The sequence below is a fragment of the Sinocyclocheilus anshuiensis genome, unplaced genomic scaffold, assembly GCF_001515605.1.
Source record: "Sinocyclocheilus anshuiensis isolate Anshui unplaced genomic scaffold, SAMN03320099.WGS_v1.1 scaffold93, whole genome shotgun sequence".
Classification (NCBI taxonomy): Eukaryota; Metazoa; Chordata; class Actinopteri; order Cypriniformes; family Cyprinidae; genus Sinocyclocheilus; species Sinocyclocheilus anshuiensis.
In genome coordinates this window covers 115,515-138,467 of record NW_015539852.1, presented here as the reverse complement: position 1 = coordinate 138,467, position 22,953 = coordinate 115,515, and the positions used below count along the sequence as shown (strand labels likewise).

At 36.0% G+C, this 22,953-nt stretch overlaps 2 protein-coding genes across 2 annotated transcripts in view; both read left to right on the top strand.

Annotated features, from left to right (window-relative positions):
• The window catches only part of LOC107684677 (UPF0606 protein KIAA1549-like), a 56,534-nt gene extending 45,604 nt beyond the window's left edge, over window positions 1-10,930 (top strand). The window contains exons 13-21 of the mRNA XM_016481002.1: window positions 1,593-1,825; window positions 2,818-3,023; window positions 3,175-3,404; window positions 3,653-3,797; window positions 5,740-6,066; window positions 8,115-8,167; window positions 8,363-8,508; window positions 8,609-8,736; window positions 9,785-10,930. Of these exons, the coding sequence (XP_016336488.1) occupies window positions 1,593-1,825; window positions 2,818-3,023; window positions 3,175-3,404; window positions 3,653-3,797; window positions 5,740-6,066; window positions 8,115-8,167; window positions 8,363-8,508; window positions 8,609-8,736; window positions 9,785-10,024 (1,708 nt within the window). The 3' untranslated portion in view covers window positions 10,025-10,930. The remainder of the gene's footprint in view (window positions 1-1,592; window positions 1,826-2,817; window positions 3,024-3,174; window positions 3,405-3,652; window positions 3,798-5,739; window positions 6,067-8,114; window positions 8,168-8,362; window positions 8,509-8,608; window positions 8,737-9,784) is intronic.
• Window positions 10,931-14,793: 3,863 nt separating this feature from the next.
• The window catches only part of LOC107684683 (uncharacterized), a 34,907-nt gene continuing 26,747 nt past the window's right edge, over window positions 14,794-22,953 (top strand). The window contains exons 1-2 of the mRNA XM_016481007.1: window positions 14,794-15,195; window positions 19,813-19,882. Of these exons, the coding sequence (XP_016336493.1) occupies window positions 14,812-15,195; window positions 19,813-19,882 (454 nt within the window). The 5' untranslated portion in view covers window positions 14,794-14,811. The remainder of the gene's footprint in view (window positions 15,196-19,812; window positions 19,883-22,953) is intronic.

Here is a 22,953-nt window from a genome sequence, read left to right as displayed (position 1 = left end):
CTACTTTTATTTGTGTGCACTCACAATATCAGCATACGTTGTGCTTGTTTAGAAAACAAACAGGATACGCTTTCTGCTGTCTCGGTCTTGAGCAGGAGCGCTTCACAAAAATGAACCGAAACCCTGCGAATAATATTCTATTTCCCCTGGGGCATTCCTCATGGTAATTACCCGTGTCTGAGCTATGACGTGAAAATTGTCCCGAAGCCATAAATAAGTTGGGGCCGTTGGGCTCGGGCTGAAATGCAGGGCTCTAAAGCGCAGCTTGTTGCATTTAAGCAGCAAAAATACACACAAAAGGACACCAAAATGGCCATCCTGGCCACACAGTTAAATAAATGATAATATTCAGTGATGTGATATGTGAAATGTGGAGTAACGTCTGGTACAGTTGCAGCTTGTACTTATTACTAAAACAAGAAAGCAAACGAGTAGCATTAATAGTCATTCATTTTAGTTAACATATGCTATGATAATTTGAACAGATTTTTATTATTGTAAAATAATGGAACATTTAGGTCATGAATATTGTCTCAAAAGTCATGGAAAAGTCATGGAAATATATTGGTAAAAATGTGTACGAACCCTGTACACAATATTTTTTTGTTAATTGAAATAAAGATGAAGTAAAATTAAATATAAACATTAGATGAAAACGTTAAACAAAAATTAGAAGTGTTGCCTTGGCAACAAATTAAAATAAGTTGAAGTTGAAGTACTAACATGAAAATTAATAGAAATTATTAGAAATATTAATTAATTAATTAATAGAAATATTTTTTAATTAATTCAAATGACAAATTACTAAAACAAAACTTGAAATGAAAACAAAAGGTGTAAAAATAAAGGTTAATTAAAAATATGAATAAATACTGTTATAATATATTGTTAATACTGAAATTACATTGCAATAAAATAAATATGTAACTTTTATATTTAATGACTAAAATGCTTTTCTTAATCCATTTCTTAATTTCTTTTTATTTAACAAAATGTATTTGGACAGATTGCATGTGGGGCCAATCAATGAAATTTTGACTGAATGTTAAGACACACCCCTTTTGTTTTGTTTAGTTTTTTGCTTGTTGACTGCCAAGAAAGGCAAATGATTTGCCTTGCCTTGGTTTTATTAAGTGGCAGTCCTAGTTCTACATAATAGCCAGTGGAAGAAGAACATGCAATGAAAGATGTACAGAGAGGAGAAAGTAATAAAACCTGTGTCTTTCAGCTGAAGATTTGTGGCTCTTCCTCTTGATTTCCTCTCTAGTCAGCCCAGCCTCATTCATCCTGCCTCCTTTGTGAAGAATGACTAACACTCGTCTTTACTCTTGGCTGCTTGGGGTTTTTTTCCACTCTCTTGCTCTCTTTGCCTTTCTCTCTCTCTCTCTGTGTTCCTCTCTTGTCAAACAGTGCCTGTGGCGATGACCCTCTCTCAACATTCATTTCTGCTTTACCAGACTAAATAGGCTACAGTCTGACTAGCCAAGAAATGACATGGAATTCAGTCGTAGCACCTCACATTCTCTCTCTCTCTCTCTCTCTCTCTCTCTCCCTGTCTGATGGCTGTTCCCTTTCAACGCCCTTCCCTTAAGAAAATCCTTTTCATCCTCCTCTTCTCATGATTACGTTCCAGTGATAACAGTGTTTTCCAAGATAAAATACTTTCTTACCCAGCATTCCACTCAAACATGCTTTTACATACAACTTATGCTATATTCCATCTCAATAAATCACATCAGCCATCATTTAACTTTTCTCTCTCTCTTTTACACTCCCTCCATCCGCTCATTCATGTGTTACTGGCTCACAGGGAAGAATAGAATTGGTAAGAGTGGTGCTGATTTGTACAGTAGCATTAGATTTCATAGTTCTTATTTTTCTTGTTCATATTTGTCTTGAACGTCATCCTGCTGCATTTTTTTTAAAGCAATGTATGGTCCTCCAGCTCTTTCACATTTTATTTAAAATGAGGTTTTTTTAGAATCAGTAAGACGCTGCCCCCATCTGGTGTGAAATGATATTTGAAAGAAGATATTCAGATTTTTTACACGCTTTCTTTGTTCGTTGTCAGCACATATGAGGCTGGCTTTATTTTAATGGTGTAGAACATATGAGATATGTTTATGAATTGTCCATGACAGCGTCATGTATGAATTTCATTGCATTATTTAAAAAAAAAAAACTTTAATGAATAAAGATTGATAATGATGAATAAATGGCATTTATTTTAAGGATGAATGGCACAAATACTTTTCAAACAAAGTATTTCAGGGAAAAAAATTATAATATAAAAGCAAAAAATGATTTGTTGATGCCAGTATTATTTGTCTGTGCAATGAAATTAATACAATTGATTATATTCCGATTATTTTTGGGGCCATTATACAAAGTAATTTAACAAATAATACTTATAAACAGTAGAAATACAATGATAGTGTATACTGTAAGTCACTTATGCTCCCCAAGGCAGTAATATTTTAAAATATTATTAACCATTTTTAATTTTAATATACTTTAAAATGTAATTTATTTCTGTGATGGCAAAGCTGAATATTCAGCATCATTACTCCAGTCTTCATTGTCACATGATTTTTCTGAAATCATTCTAATATGCTGATTTAGTGCTCATTTAGTTTTCAATGTTGAAAATAATTGTGCTGTTGTGGAAACCAAAATACAGAATTTATTTGAAATGGGAATCTTTTGTAACATTATTAATTGCTGAATAGAAGTATTAAAGTATTTTTGAAAAATGACTGACCCCAAACTTCTGAACAGTCATTTGCACAGTCTGACACTTTCTCATATTCCTTATAGGTCCACCCCCAATGAATGGCATGGATGAGCCTTTATCTTCAGCTTCCATTTTTGAGCATGTGGACCGAATGTCCCGCCCAACGGATGGCCCTAAACGCCCCCCTAATAAAATCCAGCTCATCGCCATGCAGCCGATGCCAGCCCTGCCTTTACCCAGCCCTACAGCCAATGACAGAGCAGCAGAGAACGCCAAGCTCAACAAAGAGGTATCCTTTACAACCCACATATCTAATCCCACTGCATTTCATATGGCTTCTCCTTAGGGACCCATTTAAAACTTCAAGGTCAGCGTCTAAAAGCTCCATCACCAATAATTCTCATTGACTCCAAGATCATTGACTGTTCTTTCTCTTCCAGATCCAGGTGGCTTTAAGGCACAAGTCTGAAATCGAGCACCATCGCAATAAGATCCGCCTGAGGGCCAAAAGGAAAGGCCATTATGACTTTCCTGCTATGGATGATCTCATCGATGGTCTAGGCGACCCCAAAGAACAGGACCGAATCTACCAGAAGGCCCAGATGCAGATTGACAAGATACTTGATCCAGATATTCACATGCCCTCACTGTACACCGAGCCCAAGAAAAGGTAAAAAGGGCCTGCGACTGATAATTAGACTAATCCTGAACACAGAGTTAGGGCCAGTTCTCACCAAATCTGAATTTTCTACACAAAATCATGCCCAAATGCAAAAATGTATCTAAATGAACATCTTAATTATCATACTGTGATGTTCTAGAACTGTTCCATGGGGGAAGAAAGCTATACTTTAAAGCTATAACTTGAATATTTAAAGGCCAAATGCTCACTCAAAAGTATTTGTGTGTGATTTGCAGCAACAGAGGGAAGCGTTCTCCTAAACAGAGAAGGAAACAACAGCTGAACGGTGATCTGACGGATGCTGACCGAGATAGACTCATAACGACAGACAGTGATGGGACATACAGGAAATACCCAGGAGTCAATAACATTGCATATGTGGTCAGTGTCTGTTTTTCTCTCGTGCTGCACTGTACCTCTGCATGTGACTGTGTAATCAACTCCATGCAGTTTATTCCCATTCTTTCCATATGTTTGTAATTCAAAACATTTTGTAATCAGCTCCATGTAGTGAAATAGCAGGTGCTAATTTCCTACATTTTTTGAGAAAATAATGTATAATATTAGTTTGATATAATTTAATTACACTACCGTTATAAAGTTTGGGGTCAGTAAGGTTTTTAAGAAGTTAATACTTTTATTCAGCAAAGATGCTTTAATTTGTTCAAAAGTGACAGTAAAGATTTATGTTAGAAAATAATTATATTTTTGATGAATGCTTTTAAAATTTATATTCATCAAATAATCCTTTAAAAATCACTTTCCACAGTGTTTTTCAACTGATAATAATAAGAAATGGTTCTTCAGCATTAAATTAGCACATTAGAATGATTTCTGACGGATCATGTGACACTGAAGACTGCTGAAAATTCAGCTTTGCCATCACAGAAGTAAATTACATTGTAAAATATATTTAGGTAGAAACCAGTTACCTAAAATTGTAATAATGTTTCATAATCTTACTGTTAGGGTTGGGTACCGTTCACATTTTAACCAGTACGGTACCGGTATCGGTACCTGAATTTCGGTGCCGGTACCCAACGGTACCTTTTTTCGGTACTTTACTCTCTGTGTAATTACAAACACATTTATTTCAGTGAAAAAATAAGTCCAAAAGTCTCAATTTCAACATTTTGAACAATAGGGCCCTACAAACTTTTTCTTTTTCCCCAGAAATTCTTGTTTTAATTTTTCTGAAAATCAAATGAAGGCATTAAACCTTCATTTGAACATTTATTAACATTTAACATTTATTTATAAACATTTATTTTAAATCAAATGAAAATTAAACCCTTTTATTTTTTGTCAAACAAACTGAGGTTTACTGTTGAAATTAATACATGGAAGAAAAATTGTGTGAATATTCCTTTAAAACATTTTTTAATAGGCTAATAATTGTGTCTTTTTCTACAATTAAGTGATTAATCTGGTTGTAATATTTATTTTTATCATTTAATTGTTTTATTTAAATTTGATAGAAAATGGAATATTTAAAGATGTACATTATACTGTACAAAAGTAATACAAGAGTAATATATTTGTTACATGTTAAACCGTACTTTTATTTTGACAGGTTGCCATGAAGTTTCTGTGTGTATACAGTATGATGATACTAGTTTTCTCAAATGAAATGTAAAATTCTCACGAAGTGACTCTCACAGCAGCTCTGGAGATTAAGTTTTTGTGTTCATGCCGTCATATAGTGAGACCCAGAGGCCGGAAATCACCGCGAGAGCATCACGCATGCTTCAGTATTTGTGTAGTAAACAAAACCGCATTTCCGCCATTCATACATACAGAGGCAAGCGGAACATGCAGGATTCATATTTAAACCGTCTTTTTGCATTTTAATATTCACAAACACTAGTTCATATCGCGATTAGAATTAAGTGGCAGTGGCTACTTTTGATTTATTCGTCCAAAAATTTACGAATTCCGTGGCATTCCACGCTATAGAGTAAATTACGTTTTTATGAATGGACTCCGCAATCCCGTCCGCTTTTCTAGAAATGTAACCACACTTCAGAACATTTCGGCTTGCCCTGTGTGTTGTTTGAACGAGTTGCAGGGGTCACCTCACGTCACAGGGTCTCTCTTTCTCTCTCTGTAGCGTATGCGCCCAGATGCGTTCTCGGGTACCGAAATTTGGCACCGATTGATTTAACGTGAATCGGTACTCGGTAGTACCGACGCAATTTGGTCGGTACCCTTAAAAGTACTGAGTTCGGTACCCAACCCTACTTACTGTTTTTTACTCTATTTTTGAACAAGTGATTTACTTGTTCAGCCTTATTGAGCATAAATATCTGTTTTTATTTTGCAGTCGGACCCAGACCAGGGTCCCGAGCATCGTAGTCCGTCCCCGATGGATGATGTGTTCCATGGTCCGATTTCTCCTCCTCCTGGCCACCCTCCTCCACCACCCCCATACCTGTCCCCTCAGCCATCTATAGAGGAGGCCCGGCAGCAAATGCACTCTCTACTGGATGATGCCTTTGCCCTCGTGTCTCCTTCGTCTCAGGGCAGCACAGCTGGCATCACTCTGCCTGGTGTCGGGCTTAACCCTGGACCCCCACCTGCCTCCAGCCCACCATCCCGTGGACCGCGGCCCTGGGGCCCAGGATACCTGCCCTTGAATCCTTACACAGGGGTAAGAAAAATCTGCTATGCTTGGGTATAGAGATTTGAACAAATTGTTAATGCTAAGCCTTTGGCTCATAAATCGTTCTATGCAATTGTGAATGGTGCCTTAAATTGTGCGGTTTGTTAAGGAGAGATGCTATTATTACTTTTCTAAGCGAATAGATGTATGATTTTCCAGAACACATCCTGTCTGGAAAAACCACTAGATGATCCACATTCATGTGATTAAAAAGCACATGATGAAATCTGATGTATTACTATTTTCTTTATACAGTCCAGCACTTAAATGATTTCCCCTTGTCTAAACCTGGGGTTAATCTAGACGTCACGCTCCATTCACTTCCATTCAGAAGCTTTGTCTTCCATTGCATACCAAAATTTGGTGAACTCTAAGCTGCAAATTTGCTTTTGTTTCTAAATTAAAAATAAAAGAATTAATACATTTGAAATTATTTATTTTGGGATAACAGCATTGTAATGTACATTATGAATAGTACTTTTGCTTAATCAGGGCACTTATAACGGTGTTATTAAATTATTTGTGGTTTTAAAGATTAAATTAAAGTAAATATAGAATGTGCAGGACAGCAAAGGTAATCTAAAAATACTGTAAATGAGCATTTACAATTAAATATCCAATATCATTAAAAAAATCTCTGATATCACAACCACAAGCATATCAACATATGACCGTCCATATTTACACATTAACATTTGTGACCCTGGACCCTAAAACCAGTCATAAGGGTAAATTTAGATTTATACATCCTCTGAAAGCTGAATAAATAAGCTTTCCATTGATGTATGGTCTGTTATGATAGGACAATAGCTTTGTCTTCCATTGCATACCAAAATTTGGTGAACTCTAAGCTGCAAATTTGCTTTTGTTTCTAAATTAAAAATAAAATAATGAATACATTTGAAATTATTTATTTTGGGATAACAGCATTGTAATGTACATTATGAGTAGTACTTTTGCTTAATCAGGGTACTTATAACGGTGTTATTAAATTATTTGTGGTTTTAAAGATTAAATTAAAGTAAATATAGAATGTGCAGGACAGCAAAGGTAATCTAAAAATACTGTAAATGAGCATTTACAATTAAATATCCAATATCATTAAAAAAATCTCTGATATCACAACCACAAGCATATCAACATATGACCGTCCATATTTACACATTAACATTTGTGACCCTGGACCCTAAAACCAGTCATAAGGGTAAATTTAGATTTATACATCCTCTGAAAGCTGAATAAATAAGCTTTCCATTGATGTATGGTCTGTTATGATAGGACAATATTTGGCCAAGATACAACTATTCGAAAATCTAGAATCTGAGGGTGCAGCTATTGCTACAAATATACCCCAGCGACTTAAGACTGGTTTTGTGGTCCAGGGTCACATTTAAGAATGTATAAAGCATGTCTAAATCCATATTTTCTTGCAGATGCAGTGACTAAGTGTACTTGTGATTTCTGGTTATGGGGGTTTGATTCAATCAGCTAATTTGTTGATTTTATTATGAATGTGTTTCGATGTGTGTTAAACCGTACTGGAGTGATTTAAAGCAAACTGGATGCACTGGAATCTCATCAGAAGAACACAGAGTTGGGGTTTTCCACGGATTGAGAATAAACTACCCAGAATGGAAGCCTCATCTGTCAACACTGTGTCCTGAATGATGTATTTCTGTCAGATTGAGGCTTTTTCATGGAAGGGAAAAGAGGGGATTGCAAAGGCCAAAATATGAACTGTCTAATAACTCAAAGGTTGATTTAAGAGTCAAGATGGAGCAGGGAATGGTGTGCTGTCCTTAAGATGGCATTTCCAGCTCAGCTATTTAAAAGCTCTTCTGTTTTCTGGGTCACAGGGTTTATTTAGGCTGATAGATAGAGAAGCTTCGGTTGTGGTGGCACATACAGCTGCTAATGTGTTTCAGACTTAGCAGTGTATTAAAATAAGCCTTTTATGCATTGAAGTGCAGTGGATGTGCAAGAATTATCAACATGTTTAAAGCTCAATGACAGCATGTTTGTGTGTATTCTTTCAGAGATATGCTGAATTAGGTCTGCCACCTTCCAGTGTGCAAGGTTTACTACATCGGTGAGTACATTAAGTCTGATCAGGAAGGTTTGTGTGATCTTTGGGAACTGCGAATGACGCTGCCAATCACATTACAGCCTTCACTTGTAGTCTTTACAGCTTTAATGGATGTAATGTGAGAAATCAAGTCACTTTTTATTAGAGTACAGTGTGGTTTGCTAATAGCTGGGGTCTGATGTCTTTGTATCTCTACAGACAGGGTTTAGGGTCCGGCTACATCCCATCAGGAGAGGCCCTTCCTGTTGAACAGCTACAGCCGGAGTCGCTTTACGCTGGTCGAAGGGGAAACACAGATGAATTGCCCTCCTCTGCCAGGCCACGGCCTGTAGGTGGGACTACAGGTAAGAGCTTAAAGGCTTATATGCCGCAATATAAAGTATACTATACACAATATGTTGCAATATCAAGTATACTTTATGCAACATACATGTCGGTTCACAGGTGCCCAGCTACATCATTTAACCCACGCTGGTCTGACAGGTCGTGTAGGTGACAGCCGGCAGCCTGGTGGGTTAAACTGGAGCCCGTATCATGAGGACGACAACAAGCTCGCTAACAGCAGAGAGCCTGTAAGTCTCAAATACTCTCCTACTTGGATTTTAAGGGAACAAATCATTTTTTGAAATGGTGTTTAGACTCATATATTGTGAACATGAAGCTCCATCCTCAGTCCATATAGAATATTTCTTGAAGTTAAGCAAAATTTGAATATTTAAAATTTGAAAAAGTATCAACATAACAATCATGAGAACATTCTGATGGTCATAATCAGTTTTACCACTTATTACACAACTACTTACCAAATAAGTATATAGAAATTTAATAGTGATTTGATTTAATTAGCCATATACTCTTTCTGTACCAGGGATTCCCAATTTTTTTTTGTTAGCCCCCTTTGACCTCAAATATTTACTTGAAGTACCTCCTCAGATTTTAAGTTAATATTTCAATATTCACATGTTAATTGTTCTCTGATGTTCGTTAATATTCTTACATGATCTGCATGTAAACAGTATGTTAACTTTTTAGTATGTGATTTTTTTGATTATTAATTTTAATTTGACTTTTTTTTTAATTAATTAATTATCAGCTTCCAATCAATTCACGAACCCCCAGTTTGGGAAACCCTTCAATATGTATACTGTCTATAAAATATAAATGTCCATCACAACATCCACATAGAAACAAAATAATTTAATAAAAAAATACTGCAATTTTAATTAACATTACATTAATTATGATTATAAATAGTGGCTTTTATCTGTTATTAGACTGAAAATAAAGTTAAACATCTCTTAAAAAAAAAAACTTTATCGTAAAGATGAATGTAACATAAAACTATAACAATCAAAGAATTATAAAACACAAAGCTGAAAAATATATCATGCATGGCCTTTTGGTAAAAGAAATCTTGACAAACATTATAAACAGGCTTTGGGGAAGAAATGTTACATAAAAAGTGTATAAAATGTCCTACTTCCATAGCTATTCTCACTCTTTTCTGCCTCAGTAAGAGGCATTTTCTAACTTTACTTTAAGAGTCTTTTAAACTCTTTAAACTTAAAAAAAAAAAAACTTTCCCTCATTTCTTCCTTCCTTCCTTAATTTTTTGTTTAGGTTCTTGGCTCTCTTGACTACACCTCCATCTCTGTATTCCAGACCTCCAGGAATGGCCTGAAGGAGCCATCTGCTGCTCCTGCCCACCTAGACATTCTCGGCCTGGGCTACGCTCCCTCTGCTCCCCTGGAGGAGCCTTCCCCTCCCAACCACTCTTCCGCCTCGCTCATCAAAGCCATCCGAGAGGAACTGATGCGTCTCTCCCAGAAACAGGCAGCGGTACCCAGCTATCACAGCTGAGACCTGCCCCCTCCAGCTCCATCAGGCAAAAACTGCACTACACTGCACTGTACTTCCCATGGAAGTGGCTTTTTTGAGAGGACCTCAAAATCATGTAGCCTCTGCTGCCACCTGGTGGCAGAGAGCATTAGGACAGGAAGAGTAGATGATTATCCTTTATTCCCATGTTCCTGTTTGGTTTTCCCTCGTTGTTCAAAACATAAGCAGCGTCCTGAGACTGAAGAACGATGTTTTTTACCTTCTTTACAGGCGACTTTATAATTTGGTAGCAACTGCTCTATACAGACCGGGATAACAAAGCTAAAATATGGCTGCCACACATTCCTGTGGTCTACTGTTGTGCGTGTGATTTTCACATTGTGTTGTTTTTTTTTGCTGTGTACACTGCCTTCACATTTGAATAATTTTATACCCTGCACTGGCTCTTGTAGATTCTCATCACTGAACGCTGAACTGCTTTTGATACCTTAAATTAATCTCAATGATCTACAAAAAGTTTTTGTTTTGTTTTTGTTATGTTTTATTTCTCAGTGCATCTTCTTCCCATTCACTCATGGCTCTGATATTTTATCTCAGTTTAATAGCCATCAAGCATTTACCTTCATAATACAGTATTGAGCCCTACACAGTATTGTCTTATACTTTAGGGTCCAGTCATAATATTTGAAGTAGTGATGTTTTCCATCTTCTTATGCCTTTATTTGGTTTGGCATCTACAGGAGAGCTGGACGTACTGTACAGCTGTTATGTCCAGTGCATTGGAGGAAACTGTGTTAACATTAAAGAAATGTTCCAGGTTCAGTACAACTTGACATATTGTAAACCAATAAAAATGTGTTTTCAGTAATGTACTTACAATACAATAATGGACTGGTGGTGAATGAAGGATTCCAAGTTGCCCGCAAGTTGATTGGCTGATTTAAACGTAAAAATAAATAAAAATAATAAATAAAAAAAGGTAAAAAATTGTAATTAAATAACAAAATGATTATAATTTATAAAATAAAAAATATATAAAATGTCATAGCAATTAATTCACATTAATTTGGATAAATTAATTTCAGAACTTTAAAAGTTTGAGGTTGGTAGGATTTTTTAAAATGTTTTCAAAAAGCCTCTTAAGCTCACTAAAGCTGCATTTATTTCATCAAAAATTAAGAGTATTATTACAGAAAAATACTGACGAGTATTATTATCAAATATTATTAGACTACAATTTACAACTATTAGACTAACTGTTGTGCTGCTTAATATTTTTGTGGAAACTTTTTTTTTCAAGATTCTTTGTTGGATAGAAAGTTCAAAAGAACAGCATTTATTTGAAAAAACTTTTTTTTAACATTATAAATGTCTTTACCTTCACTTTTACTAGTGAAGACATAAATACATAATACATACTTGCTGAATAAAAAGTATAATGTTCTTTAAAAAAAATTACTGACCACAAACTTTTGTATATTTCAATATACAGTGTGTATATATATATATAAAACATTTTTTTTTGTACACTACTCATAACTGTTGGTAATTGATTGGAGGTAGTTTGTGGTCTGCCATAGATGAAGGTTTTTAGGTCATCTGTACATTTTGTTTTACTGAAGAAGTTTTAGAATTTCTGCAGTAGAGTTCCACTTCAGTAAAAGCAAAAAGTGCACATTTTTGTCTTTTAAATCCGTCAGGAATGCCTTGCCCCATTGTAAATGCATTACTGTGAACATGTTTTTGGACGAGTCAGAATCATTGTCTGTGGTAATCAACAGTATGTGACAGATGCTGGAGAGCATCTGCATATAGAGCTTAACTCATTTTGATCGCAGAACATTCCTTAAACTGACCAATTTGTCCATCTGTTTCTCAAAAACAGAGATTGGGATAATTCAGTTCTGAATAAGTCAGTACTTTCAGTATTACCACTGTGTAAATAGTATTGCAGTTTGAATTATTTAAACTCAAACTATTGATTAACATCAGGCTTTCTGCCAAACTGCATTTTCATCATTTCATAGCAGAAAGTTTTTTTTTTTTATTATAATAATTATTATTCCAGGATGCATTATTGCTCATTAAACTGCTGTTTATTAAAAGGGTGCAGTATATTCCTCTGTCTTCATGCTTTTGATGTGTTAGAAAAGCATAAATCTGTAGTATTAGACTCGGCTATTTGTACTTTATTTCATGCTGAAATTGTGTTCTTGCCGTCTGTGCTAAAACTATTTTTGTGTTCATGTTGCAAACAGAAGCATCATTTGCTCTAAGAAAAAGAACACTTCTGTTGAGGACTTGATCTGCCCTTGTTCGTTTGTTGGAATTAGTTTTTTTATTTTTATTTTGTTAAGTTTGTCTCATTGGAACTACCTTGACTTGTAGTTAAAAATCTGCTGACTCTTTATTTAAGTGACGATTAAAAATGATTACCGTATGGTTGACTGTTGTTTGCTTTATCAAACTTGACTAACTTACAGATACTGAGTGCTGAAACCTGATTGGTGTTCATGTTTAAATCAAATTACTTCATCAGAATTTAAACACATATAATTGCTGTTCACTGAGATCTTATTAGGCTCAATTCAGATTTCAATTTCATATATATACAGATGCATCTAAAAAAATTAGAACTTAACTTGACTTCTAACTTCTTAACTTCTAACTTAATTTCAAAAGTGTAACTTTCATATATTCTAGATTCATTACGTGTAAAGTAAAACAGTTCAAAAGTTTTTTTGTTTTAACTTTGATGATTAGAGCTTACAGCTCATGAAAGTCAAAAATCCAGTATCTCAAAATATTAGAATATTTACATTTGAGTTTCATTAAATTGCCGTACCTACAGTATAAATTCCGGGTATCTCTTGTTCTTACATTTTCCCCTAAAAATTAGTCACCTACTTTATTTTACATTTACAGGATAAAACCCATAGATGGCGCCAAATGCTTGTTAGTTTATACCCATTGACTTCTATTGTATGGAGAGAGGGGGGAAAACTATTTATTACAATATCTTTTATGTTTGACAGAAAAAAATACAGTTTTGGAATGGTATGAGGATGAAATGATGACAGTTTACATTTGTGGGATGACTATCCCTTTTAATTTAAATTAAATACCAACTTTTTCCTCATTTTTTTTCTTCATATGCTTATTATGAAATAATGTGAATATGTTATGAAATACTATTGTATCCACAGAAAATAGGTTAATTGCAACCCATGCATATTTTTATTCAGCTTATTTACTTTTGTGGGTTTTTTTTAGTTTTTTTTTAGATAAATTCTGCATATGCAACATTATAAACTGCAGTATTTAGAATTTCAAATTGTGTCTTTTTTCCATGCACTAATAATAACTAACCATTGAACAACTGGATCGTATCATCAGACGAACCAAAATAACTCCAGGCTTGTTGTTTTCTTTAATTATGCAGGTCTAAATAACCAGGCTTTCATTGAAAAATTCCACCCATCTGCACAGCCTGTCCTTTAAAATACACATAAAAGCATTGTTATTAAGTCATAGTAACTTCACATGACGATTCAGACGCTCAGACTCCCTGAGCTCATGTTTCTCTGGTGCACATATGGTACCTCGGCTCCTCGTGGAGTGGAAACTGCAGTCCTGTTTACATTCTCGAACAAAAGGGCTCATCAATGTTTCAGCGGCTCTGCATTGTTCAATTTGTCCACCTTGTGTTATGTGGCGACCTATAGTGCTAATATTTGCCTTGTCAAATGTGGACATATTTTCAGACCAGTCTATATTTACTCCCAAAGGGGTAACTAATAGACGGTGGCTCCGGCGACCATAAATGCTTGTCAGTACATTCAGCAGTAGGCCTACACTATTTAAAAGACGATAAACATAATTATGAAGTTACATATAGAGATGCATGTAAATCTTACTTAATTGGGTCTGTCTGCAGTTAAGGGTCCAAAAACATTACCTTTAGTTCACACTTAAGTATATTCTAATAATGTGTATTATTTCCATACTGTAAAACTATACTAAAGTGGTATTTTTTTCACAAGGTTGTGCTAGTATTGTGCTAGTCTAGCTAGCAGATTAGCTTAAATTTATTAGTTTTATAGACAATTCATATTCTTAACATGTTAATATTTCACATTCAGTGACCCCTGACTAGTTGACCGTGTTATTATTATAATTTTTTTTTTCTCACCCTCTTGTATTTGTTCAGTCCAACGACCGGTTCTGATGTCTCTGATAACGCTTTCTCACTCTTTTGCCCCTTGCCTTAACCTGCCACAATTGAGTTTCACTAAGAGCCTATCAGTTACTGTCCCTGAAATCCAACACCTCTGCTTGGCACACTGGGATGCGTAAAGACAATGCCACATGCCCTTGGCAGGGGGAGTACCTGCTCAGGTAACCAGACACTCGGGCACCCCCACGAACCCATCGCTCGCAAAAGCCCGAGCCTCACATTCATCCTCCGAGAGAGTGCAGGTTAAGAGGAAGAACTAGTATGGAGGAGACTGAAGTGCATTCAGCAGGTTTTTAGTTGAAAATTTGACAGGGATGTGTTTAGAAGTTTCTCAGATGAATACATGGAGAAGATTATTTAGACCTAGACTTGTTTATTTTGCTCTGCATAACATGTTGAGTCTATTAGCACATCTCTGCAGGTCAATATTTCTTGGATCTTTTTGCATGAAACCATGGAAAACCGTCAAACTGTGATGGTATCCTGAAATGCATTTGTGTATCAGGATCTCATCCATAAACTGGAGCCTCAACATCTGATTGGACACTAAAAGCTTGTATCTTCTGGCGTGATGCATGGGTTCCCATGCTCAGCGCTACAGAACTGTTTTGGTGGTCCTCCAGATGTTTCTGCTGACCCCGCTTCATACCAGGACCCAGAACTCTCGAAAACTGGGTCGGATCCTGCCATGGGCCTGACTGTTCTCACTCAGCCTGGTCCAGTAAAGCCAGTGAGGACTGACAGCCAGCCTTCATTTAGCTGCGTCTCCATCCAGACCAAGACAAACGGGACTAACTCCAAAACCAAAGAACCGGATGCAGAGAACCAGGACACACTTCATTCCTACCCAAGCTCAGAAGGGCTCTCAGAAGAAGACGATGCCCAGGACAGGAGCCCTGTTCTGGACACAAAATGGCCACATATTCCCCGTCCATCTATCATCAGGCCACAGAAGGTAAGAACTCTATTAGTAGGATTTGCACTCAACTTTTAGCTTGTTTAGCATGGAAGCCCATTTCTGCCATGGTATAATTGCAACTTTTTATCTAAAATTTTGACTTTTTTCTAACAGTTTTGAGTTTATGTCATAATTTGGACTTTATTTCTCACAAGTCAGAATTGCAAGATATGAACTCAAAATTCCGACTTTCTATAAACTCAGAATTACAAAAAAAAAAAAAAGTAGTAAATTCTGAGTTTAATTTTGCACTTGATGACTTTTTTTTCTCAATTGCAAGAAAAAGTCAACATTCTGAGATAAAAAGCAACAATTACCTATGAATTTTTTATTCTGTGGTGGAAACTGGCTTCCATAGTTTGGCTTAACTGGTTTCTGCAACACTTAAAGCTCCTTCTGAGATTCTAGTAAGGTCAGACTGATGTTCATTGACTGAAATTGTTTCATTAAAAATTCCATGAAATCACCGGATGATCACATATGTATTTTCTGTCGAAGTTTGGTTGGTAAATTATTTTCTTCTTAAAAGTTACATTAAAAATGGCAAACCTAATGCCAGATAATATGTTTATATGACAGAAATTGTAAGAGTAGTATGCTAGTATGCAATTCTGATGAGTTACATCGCTGCAATGGACCATGTCTAGCTACTTAGTCAGTTGAAGATACTGTTGGGGGATGGGCATTCTGCATTCAGTATTTGGACAAAAATCTCTGTAGTGCAAGATGATGTCATCAATATTTTGGTTCTTTACCTAAGAAGAGCTAAAGCTTTAGTTGTGTCCCAACTGACGTACTGAATTTGTATAATATGCACTCTACACTACTGTCTAGAGCAGGGTTGTCCAAACTCGGTCCTGGAGGGCCGGTGTCCTGCAGAGTTTAGCTCCAACCCTAATTAAACACACCTGAACCAGCTAATCAAGCTCTTACTAGGCATAGAAACTTCCAGTCAGGTGTGTTGAGGCAAGTTAAAGCTAAACTCTGCAGGACACCGGCCCTCCAGGACCGAGTTTGGACAGCCAGGTCTAGAGTATGCATTTTAGAAGGTTATTTTGTAATACAGCATCAGAGTCTGATAACCCTCCCCTTCCACTATGCAAGGAAAACAGTTGAGTGTCCAACATTCCACGCTTTGTTTTTTGGTTGAATAAGTACAGATTTGAAAGAGTATTTTTTTCTTGTTGGAATTTTCAGTCAACACACTTTTCACACTCTTAACTACAAAATAGTGTAAAAGTATATGAATTGGGACACACTCTATAAATCTGAATACAGATGCCTCAAAGCTAATAGACATGGACTGATTTCATTCAGCTCTTTATCAGTAAGTGTGCATGTTTAGACAAGTCATTTAACACAAGTCAAACTGGTTGCACTTTAGCTAAAGTTCTGCATGACCAAACTAACGTTATCTATCGGAGTTAAATCAGATGATCACCTTAAATAACCACTAACCATTTTTTAGGCTTGTTTGATATGTTTAAAAGAATGAAGGCTTTTCAGTTGGCTTGGCCTTTTAAGTTTAACGTAATTGTGAGTCACTGTAAAGGTTAGGACTAGCCTAGTCTGCTATTGAGATTTATTGAGGTCTCAGTCCATGAACAAGACTTAAAGGCTCCTCATTAGCAATGCTATTAAACTTGTGTGTGCGCGGGTTTCTGGCTGCTAAAGCAATGTTTTGCTAATTAAACCATATCACTGTGAAAGCATTCTGTGAAAACATTTTGTGTGTGTGTGTGTGTGTGGGTGTGTGTGTTCTGCAAATGAAACAAAGTCATACAGGTTTGAAACAAATTAAAAGAGAATAAATGATCACAAAATTTTCTTTTTTGGGGGGGTGGTGGTGAACTATCCTTTTAGGTTACATTAAGAATAATCCTTCTTGGATAGTTTTCTAGTATCTAAAATTAAAACATGAAAAGGTCAAATAAAAGGTCATAGAATATTTAAGTAGCATATCTATCATAACATTCCATTATGATAGTGTAGATTTGGGACTATAAATAATGGACTTTTCCCCTGTCTGCTGTCTTTAACGTCACACTTAAGTAAAGTCGCTAGTGTTCTGTCCAAAACTGAAATTTAAAATCATGTATTTCCAGAACGTCATGGCATTGAGATGAATGGGAATGCTAATGGTTAGCTCTCTCCGGGTATTGTAGAGCTCCCTGAATGCTTCTCGTACCCCGTCATCACTGCCCATAAATCCAGCATCCCGTCTCTCCTTGAGGAAGATTGAGCTTCCCTGTGTTTAACCTCTAGGTGAACAGCCTGTCCTTCACATCCCCTGCAGTGTCAGGGACTCTGTTTAGATTCATGCCAAGAGACTTCTTCCATTCTTTGTGTTTTACCATAAATCCAGCATCCCGTCTCTCCTTGAGGAAGATTGAGCTTCCCTGTGTTTAACCTCTAGGTGAACAGCCTGTCCTTCACGTCCCCTGCAGTGTCAGGGACTCTGTTTAGATTCATGCCAAGAGACTTTTTCCATTCTTTGTGTTTTATTTTAAATAAGGCCTCTCTAAAGGCACACACACACACTCTCACATGGTGTTATAGTAGCAGCCAGTGCTGACGAGAGTGCTCATGTTGAAATAATATGTTAGTACGAGACACCTGGTACCCACAAAGATAGGTCAGTTACGGTCTCGAGTTCAAATGCAGTGAAAATGTGTGTGTGGTCAATTAAAGAGAAGTGGGGGGATGGATGCCATTAAAGGGCTATCATTTTTCAACGGGAGCTAACTGCTGCATATGTGTATGTGTGTTCATGATGTGTGCTCATGTACACACTCTTGAAACATGATTCAAAGATAAAACCATGCTACAGCTATCAAGTTTTCAAGCCCTATATATTCCATGCCACATAATATAGCCATGAAGAGACTAACTGAATATATATATATGAAGAAAATGTGAGTGGTGCTAAGGTGTTATGGGTGGTTGGTTGAGTTACTTTCACTGAGTTACTTTTTCAAATAAATAATGGCAGTTACATTGTGTTGAGAGAAATCAAGAGTAAGTGCAGAGATATTGTGCGCGCTGTGTAAACATGATGCTAACTGTAGTTCTAGACTAAATGTGAACATGCATTCAGTATTTCTCTAAATGAATAAAAACAAGGAAATGCAAACTCAATGTTAAATAACACAAATATCCTGTATTTAATCCCATTTTATTAACCAATGTCTTTGCTGCTGACCTTCGATGATCCGATTCAACCACTCTAATAAGCAAAAATTATTTTAGATAAACATAACGTTTATTTTTTTCTTGCTGAAGAGTGATGAACTTTCCTCTCCTGCATCCTATTCTTCATGCAATCCAGAATGGCAATGCAGCTGAAAGGTTTGTTTGAGCATGAATTTGCATTTCCTTCAGTCTGAAGGAATGAAAGAGCTTTTACATTTGCCAAAAATGTAACTTTTTAAAATTAAAAACAAGCAAGCGAGCTCAGGCCAGATGAGAAAAAGTAACGCAAAAGTAACGTAACATTACTTTTCATAAGAAGTTACTAAATTATGCAATTAGTTACTTTTTTAGAAAGTAACGCAATATTGTAATGCATTACTTTTAAAAGTAACTTTCCCCAACACTGGTGGATGCAAATGATTTGGTCACTAAATATGGCTCATGTCACTTTTTAATGCTGATTAATGGGGTTTTCTAACCTGTTATATATAGATTTTTTAATTCTATCACTATGTCCTAAAGTTTAACACTTTCAGTTAGAGGTCTATTCAAATCATTAACCACTAAATATGATGAGCAATAGTAATATGATGTTTAACTTGCAAACACTTCTGGAAACATGAACCACGGCAAGGTTATCATAAACTTTAGTTTGACACCATGTATTTGAAAATAAATCGGTGTGAAGATGTTTTGTGATGTTCAGCGGAAAATCCAGATGAATCCAACCACACCTCCATTATCTAAGAATGCTGAACAAGGGGAAACTTGAATGTGTGTGTGCATGTGTGCAATGGCTTGTGTATGAACTTCTGAGAGCCAGTTTTTGTTTTGTTAACAACACGTTCCTGTGTTTGACAATCCTCTGCAAATATTAAAGTAAGGCAAAAGATGTTGTTGCAAAGGAAGAGTAGGAAGAGAAGGGATAGTTCCAAAATGGTTCTTCTATGGCATCGCTGAGAAACACCCTTTATTTTTACATGTAATCAAAACATACACTCCATCAGCTCATGCATTCAGTGGGAATCGAACCCATGACCTTGGTATTTCTAGCACCATGTTCTACTGTTTGAGCTACAGGAAATGTTGAACTTGTAGAAACTTGCATTTAGATTGTCATTTCAATTTTACCCACATGTTTTCTATTATATTTATGTAAAATTATTCAGCAAGTCCCTTTGGAATCCAAGTTTCCTTCCTAATTCTGGAAGTTATAGTGCTATTTTTTCATGCAAGTCATAAGTCTGGAAAAAGAGTCATGTTGACTTATTGTAGCAGGAATGTAGGATTTTTCAGTCTGTCTTCAGGTGACTGTTATCTAGTCCTGTGAGTTTTATGTCACTCAGGGTCACAACATTAAAATGATGTGTTTAAAACAGATTGATTGACAGTGTTCTTGTTTCTCTGTGTGTCTGGAAATAGGAACACCCAATCCAGGACAGCCTGCCAGTCAGAACAGATTATATTGAGCCAGAGGATGGACCGTTATCAGGTACAGAAAACACACATACACACACCAAGGACAGATAATTACAAAGAGGTAAAGGATAGACAGCTATCAAAAACAACACAGGCTTCCTCTCCTCCTTTTCCTCTCAGAGTTGGAGATTTGGAGAGGAAATCTATTCAAGCACACAGTGGAAAAAGGCAGCAGTTCTGCAGCCTTTGTGGAAAATATAATCACATTGAATCATGGCCTTGAATTTTGGGCTATCTGCAGCATGATGCTTTGAGTACTGACCTAGTCTGCCGCTCGGTCAGGGACCTTTAATAAACAAGAGGAAACTCATTTTTATTTCTTCTTCCATGTCTCATTATATGGCTGGCCTGTGAGAGGATGTTTTAAGGACATATGGCAGCGCAACAAGACATTTAGTCTGTCTGAGTGCCGTCTGTAACTCAAACATTGGTTAAAAGAAAGAACACAACCCTGCAAAAGCATACTAACATATTGTCATTGCTGTTTCAGTATTTTCAAACAATATAGATGTCGAAAATAAACTTTTGTTTGCAAGAGACAAAATCAATAAATTGCGTTGCACATCACACACGTGGAAAACTAATGTAACTATAAAAATCCCCTGAAATTTTAATTTTGATTAGTATGCTCAAGCATGTTGCCGAGAAACATATAATTGCAACATACTTTGTCTACACCAAAAAAAAAAAAAAAATGTAGGAAGATTATGTTTTCAGGGTACTTTCAAAATTTGCTTTGCTTGAGAAAACTTTTTGTCGTTTGATTTAGTCGAGTTCGATTTGCATCAAATACAATGTGATTTTTGGTCTTCGAGATCTGCCAGCAAAACCACATTCTTCTACTTGGGCAAGCAATTCATAGACAGCCTTTTTTTGTGGCAACAACATGGCACATGGCAACAAACCAATGAGAACATAGAACCATAATGACGATTCACAGAAATAGAGCACCAAAGCCAAAGCTGTTGCAGATCCCTTCATAACTGGCACAGATTTGCAGAAAATTACATTTGGCAAATAAATAATTTATAGACGGTTACGTATGTATTCTCAACATTTTATTGTGTAAGCTTTATGTTACACTTCAAATGACAAGCAAAATCGTAGTAATTCCAATTAGCCAGTTCCTGATCTCAAATGGCTTGAATATGCAGAGCATTTGGAGTTTATATGGACTGAATGGCCCTGAAATTAGCTATAGAAAGTCCTTTACAAAAGTATTTTTATAATTTGCCCACTGCTGACCAATGGTGATTTGGGTTTGTACAGTAATTGCTGGCTGGAGGGAGCTGGTGTTTAAATTTAGGGGCAGATTTATTGTACACAGTTTTGTATACACCCTTGTCTGTATGATCATTGATATTTTTGATCCATTTTGCCAAAAGCTAAAGACTGAACATTAAATGTGTATATCTACCAAATATTGTTTGCATATTGTAGAACCTTAAAGCTAACTCACAAGCATTATAAACCACAAAACTCCACTTTTGATTTCATGGGGTTTTCCACAGAAATGTTTGTTGAGTTTACAGTAGATCAGTTCTGAGGATTTTTAGCTCAGTTCTCATATGCTGCATTCTTATTGTGTGTGTGTTCATTTCAATTCATGCAATGTAGACAATTGTGACCTTACAAAGACCTGATTAACACTCATCAGTGATTGATAGAAAACAAGCAAATTACATTATATACTCCTTCTATGCATGTTTTTTTTTTCTCAGAATAGTGTGTGTGTGTGTGTACCTACTTAACCATATTTTGGGGACAAAAGTGAGCTAAACCTGACAAAATCTCCAAAAAACTCCCTTTTGGGATGTCCTCATTTGTGAAACTGGTATAAAAATAAAGTAAACAAAGATTTTTTTTTTATTGTAAAAATGCAGAATGTTTCCTGTAAGGGGTAGGTTTAGGTGTAGGGTTGGTGTAGGGTGATAGAATATACAGTTTGTACAGTATAAAAACCATTACGCCTATGGAATGTCCCCATTTAGATAGCGCTAGATTTAGATAGATAGTAAACGTGTGTGTGTGTGTGCGTGCGTGCATGGGTGCGTGTGTGTGTGTGCGTGTGTGTGTGAGCATGTATGTTTTGGAAAACATGCTGAAAAATCATTAGTGGCTTCAGCACTGTTAATTCAGCAGAACAATAAACCACAAGGGAAACCAAATAAGTGAAAAATGGAACAGTTTAAGCAAAGATATGACCTTGTATGAACATATTTGATACAATTATCACTACTTTTATGTTTATTTTTATTTATAGATACATTAGATGTCAAAATAATTACTAGATTTTTACATTTGAAGATGAAAATATGTAATACTTGCCTATGCATCATTGACTGTCGCTTGGTGTTGCTATGCAGTTGCTAAGGTTGTCTGGGCTGTTATTTTCAATGATATTCTGATTTCTAAAACATAAAACAAAAAAGGTATGTGACATTGCTGAATATTACAAAAAGTTGTGGTGATCCAATGAGATAATATTTTACTATGTTCTTTGTACTTAAAGGAACAGTTCACCCAAAAATGAAAAATTGCAGTGAATGGGTGCTGTCAGAATGAGAGTCCAAACAGCTGAAAAATAAACCACAATAATCCACAAGTAATCCACACGACTCCTGTCCATCAATTAACATCTTGTGAAGTTAAAAGCTGCGTGTTTGTAAAAAACAAATGCATCATTAAAGCGATTCAACTTTAAACCATCGCTTCTGGCTAAAATATGAGTTCATAATATATAATAACGCTTCCTTCCTACAGTAAAAAAAAGTCCATCGCATGTTGTCCTCTCACATCAAAATCTAGCAACATATATTTTTTAGAGCTGTTTTGGACTGTTTTCACTTGTAAACAGTGCTTAATTTGTGCATATTTCTCTCCTGATTTAGACGTGACGACTTGTTTTTGTTTTTTTACTGGCGAAAGCAATATTATGTATACAGGACTAATATTTTAGTCGAAAGCCACAGTTTAAAGTTGAAAACATCTTGATGGATTTGTTTATTACAAACGCACAGATTTTTGCTTCACACGCCGTTAACTGATGGACTGGAGTCGTGTGGATTACTTGTGGATTATTGT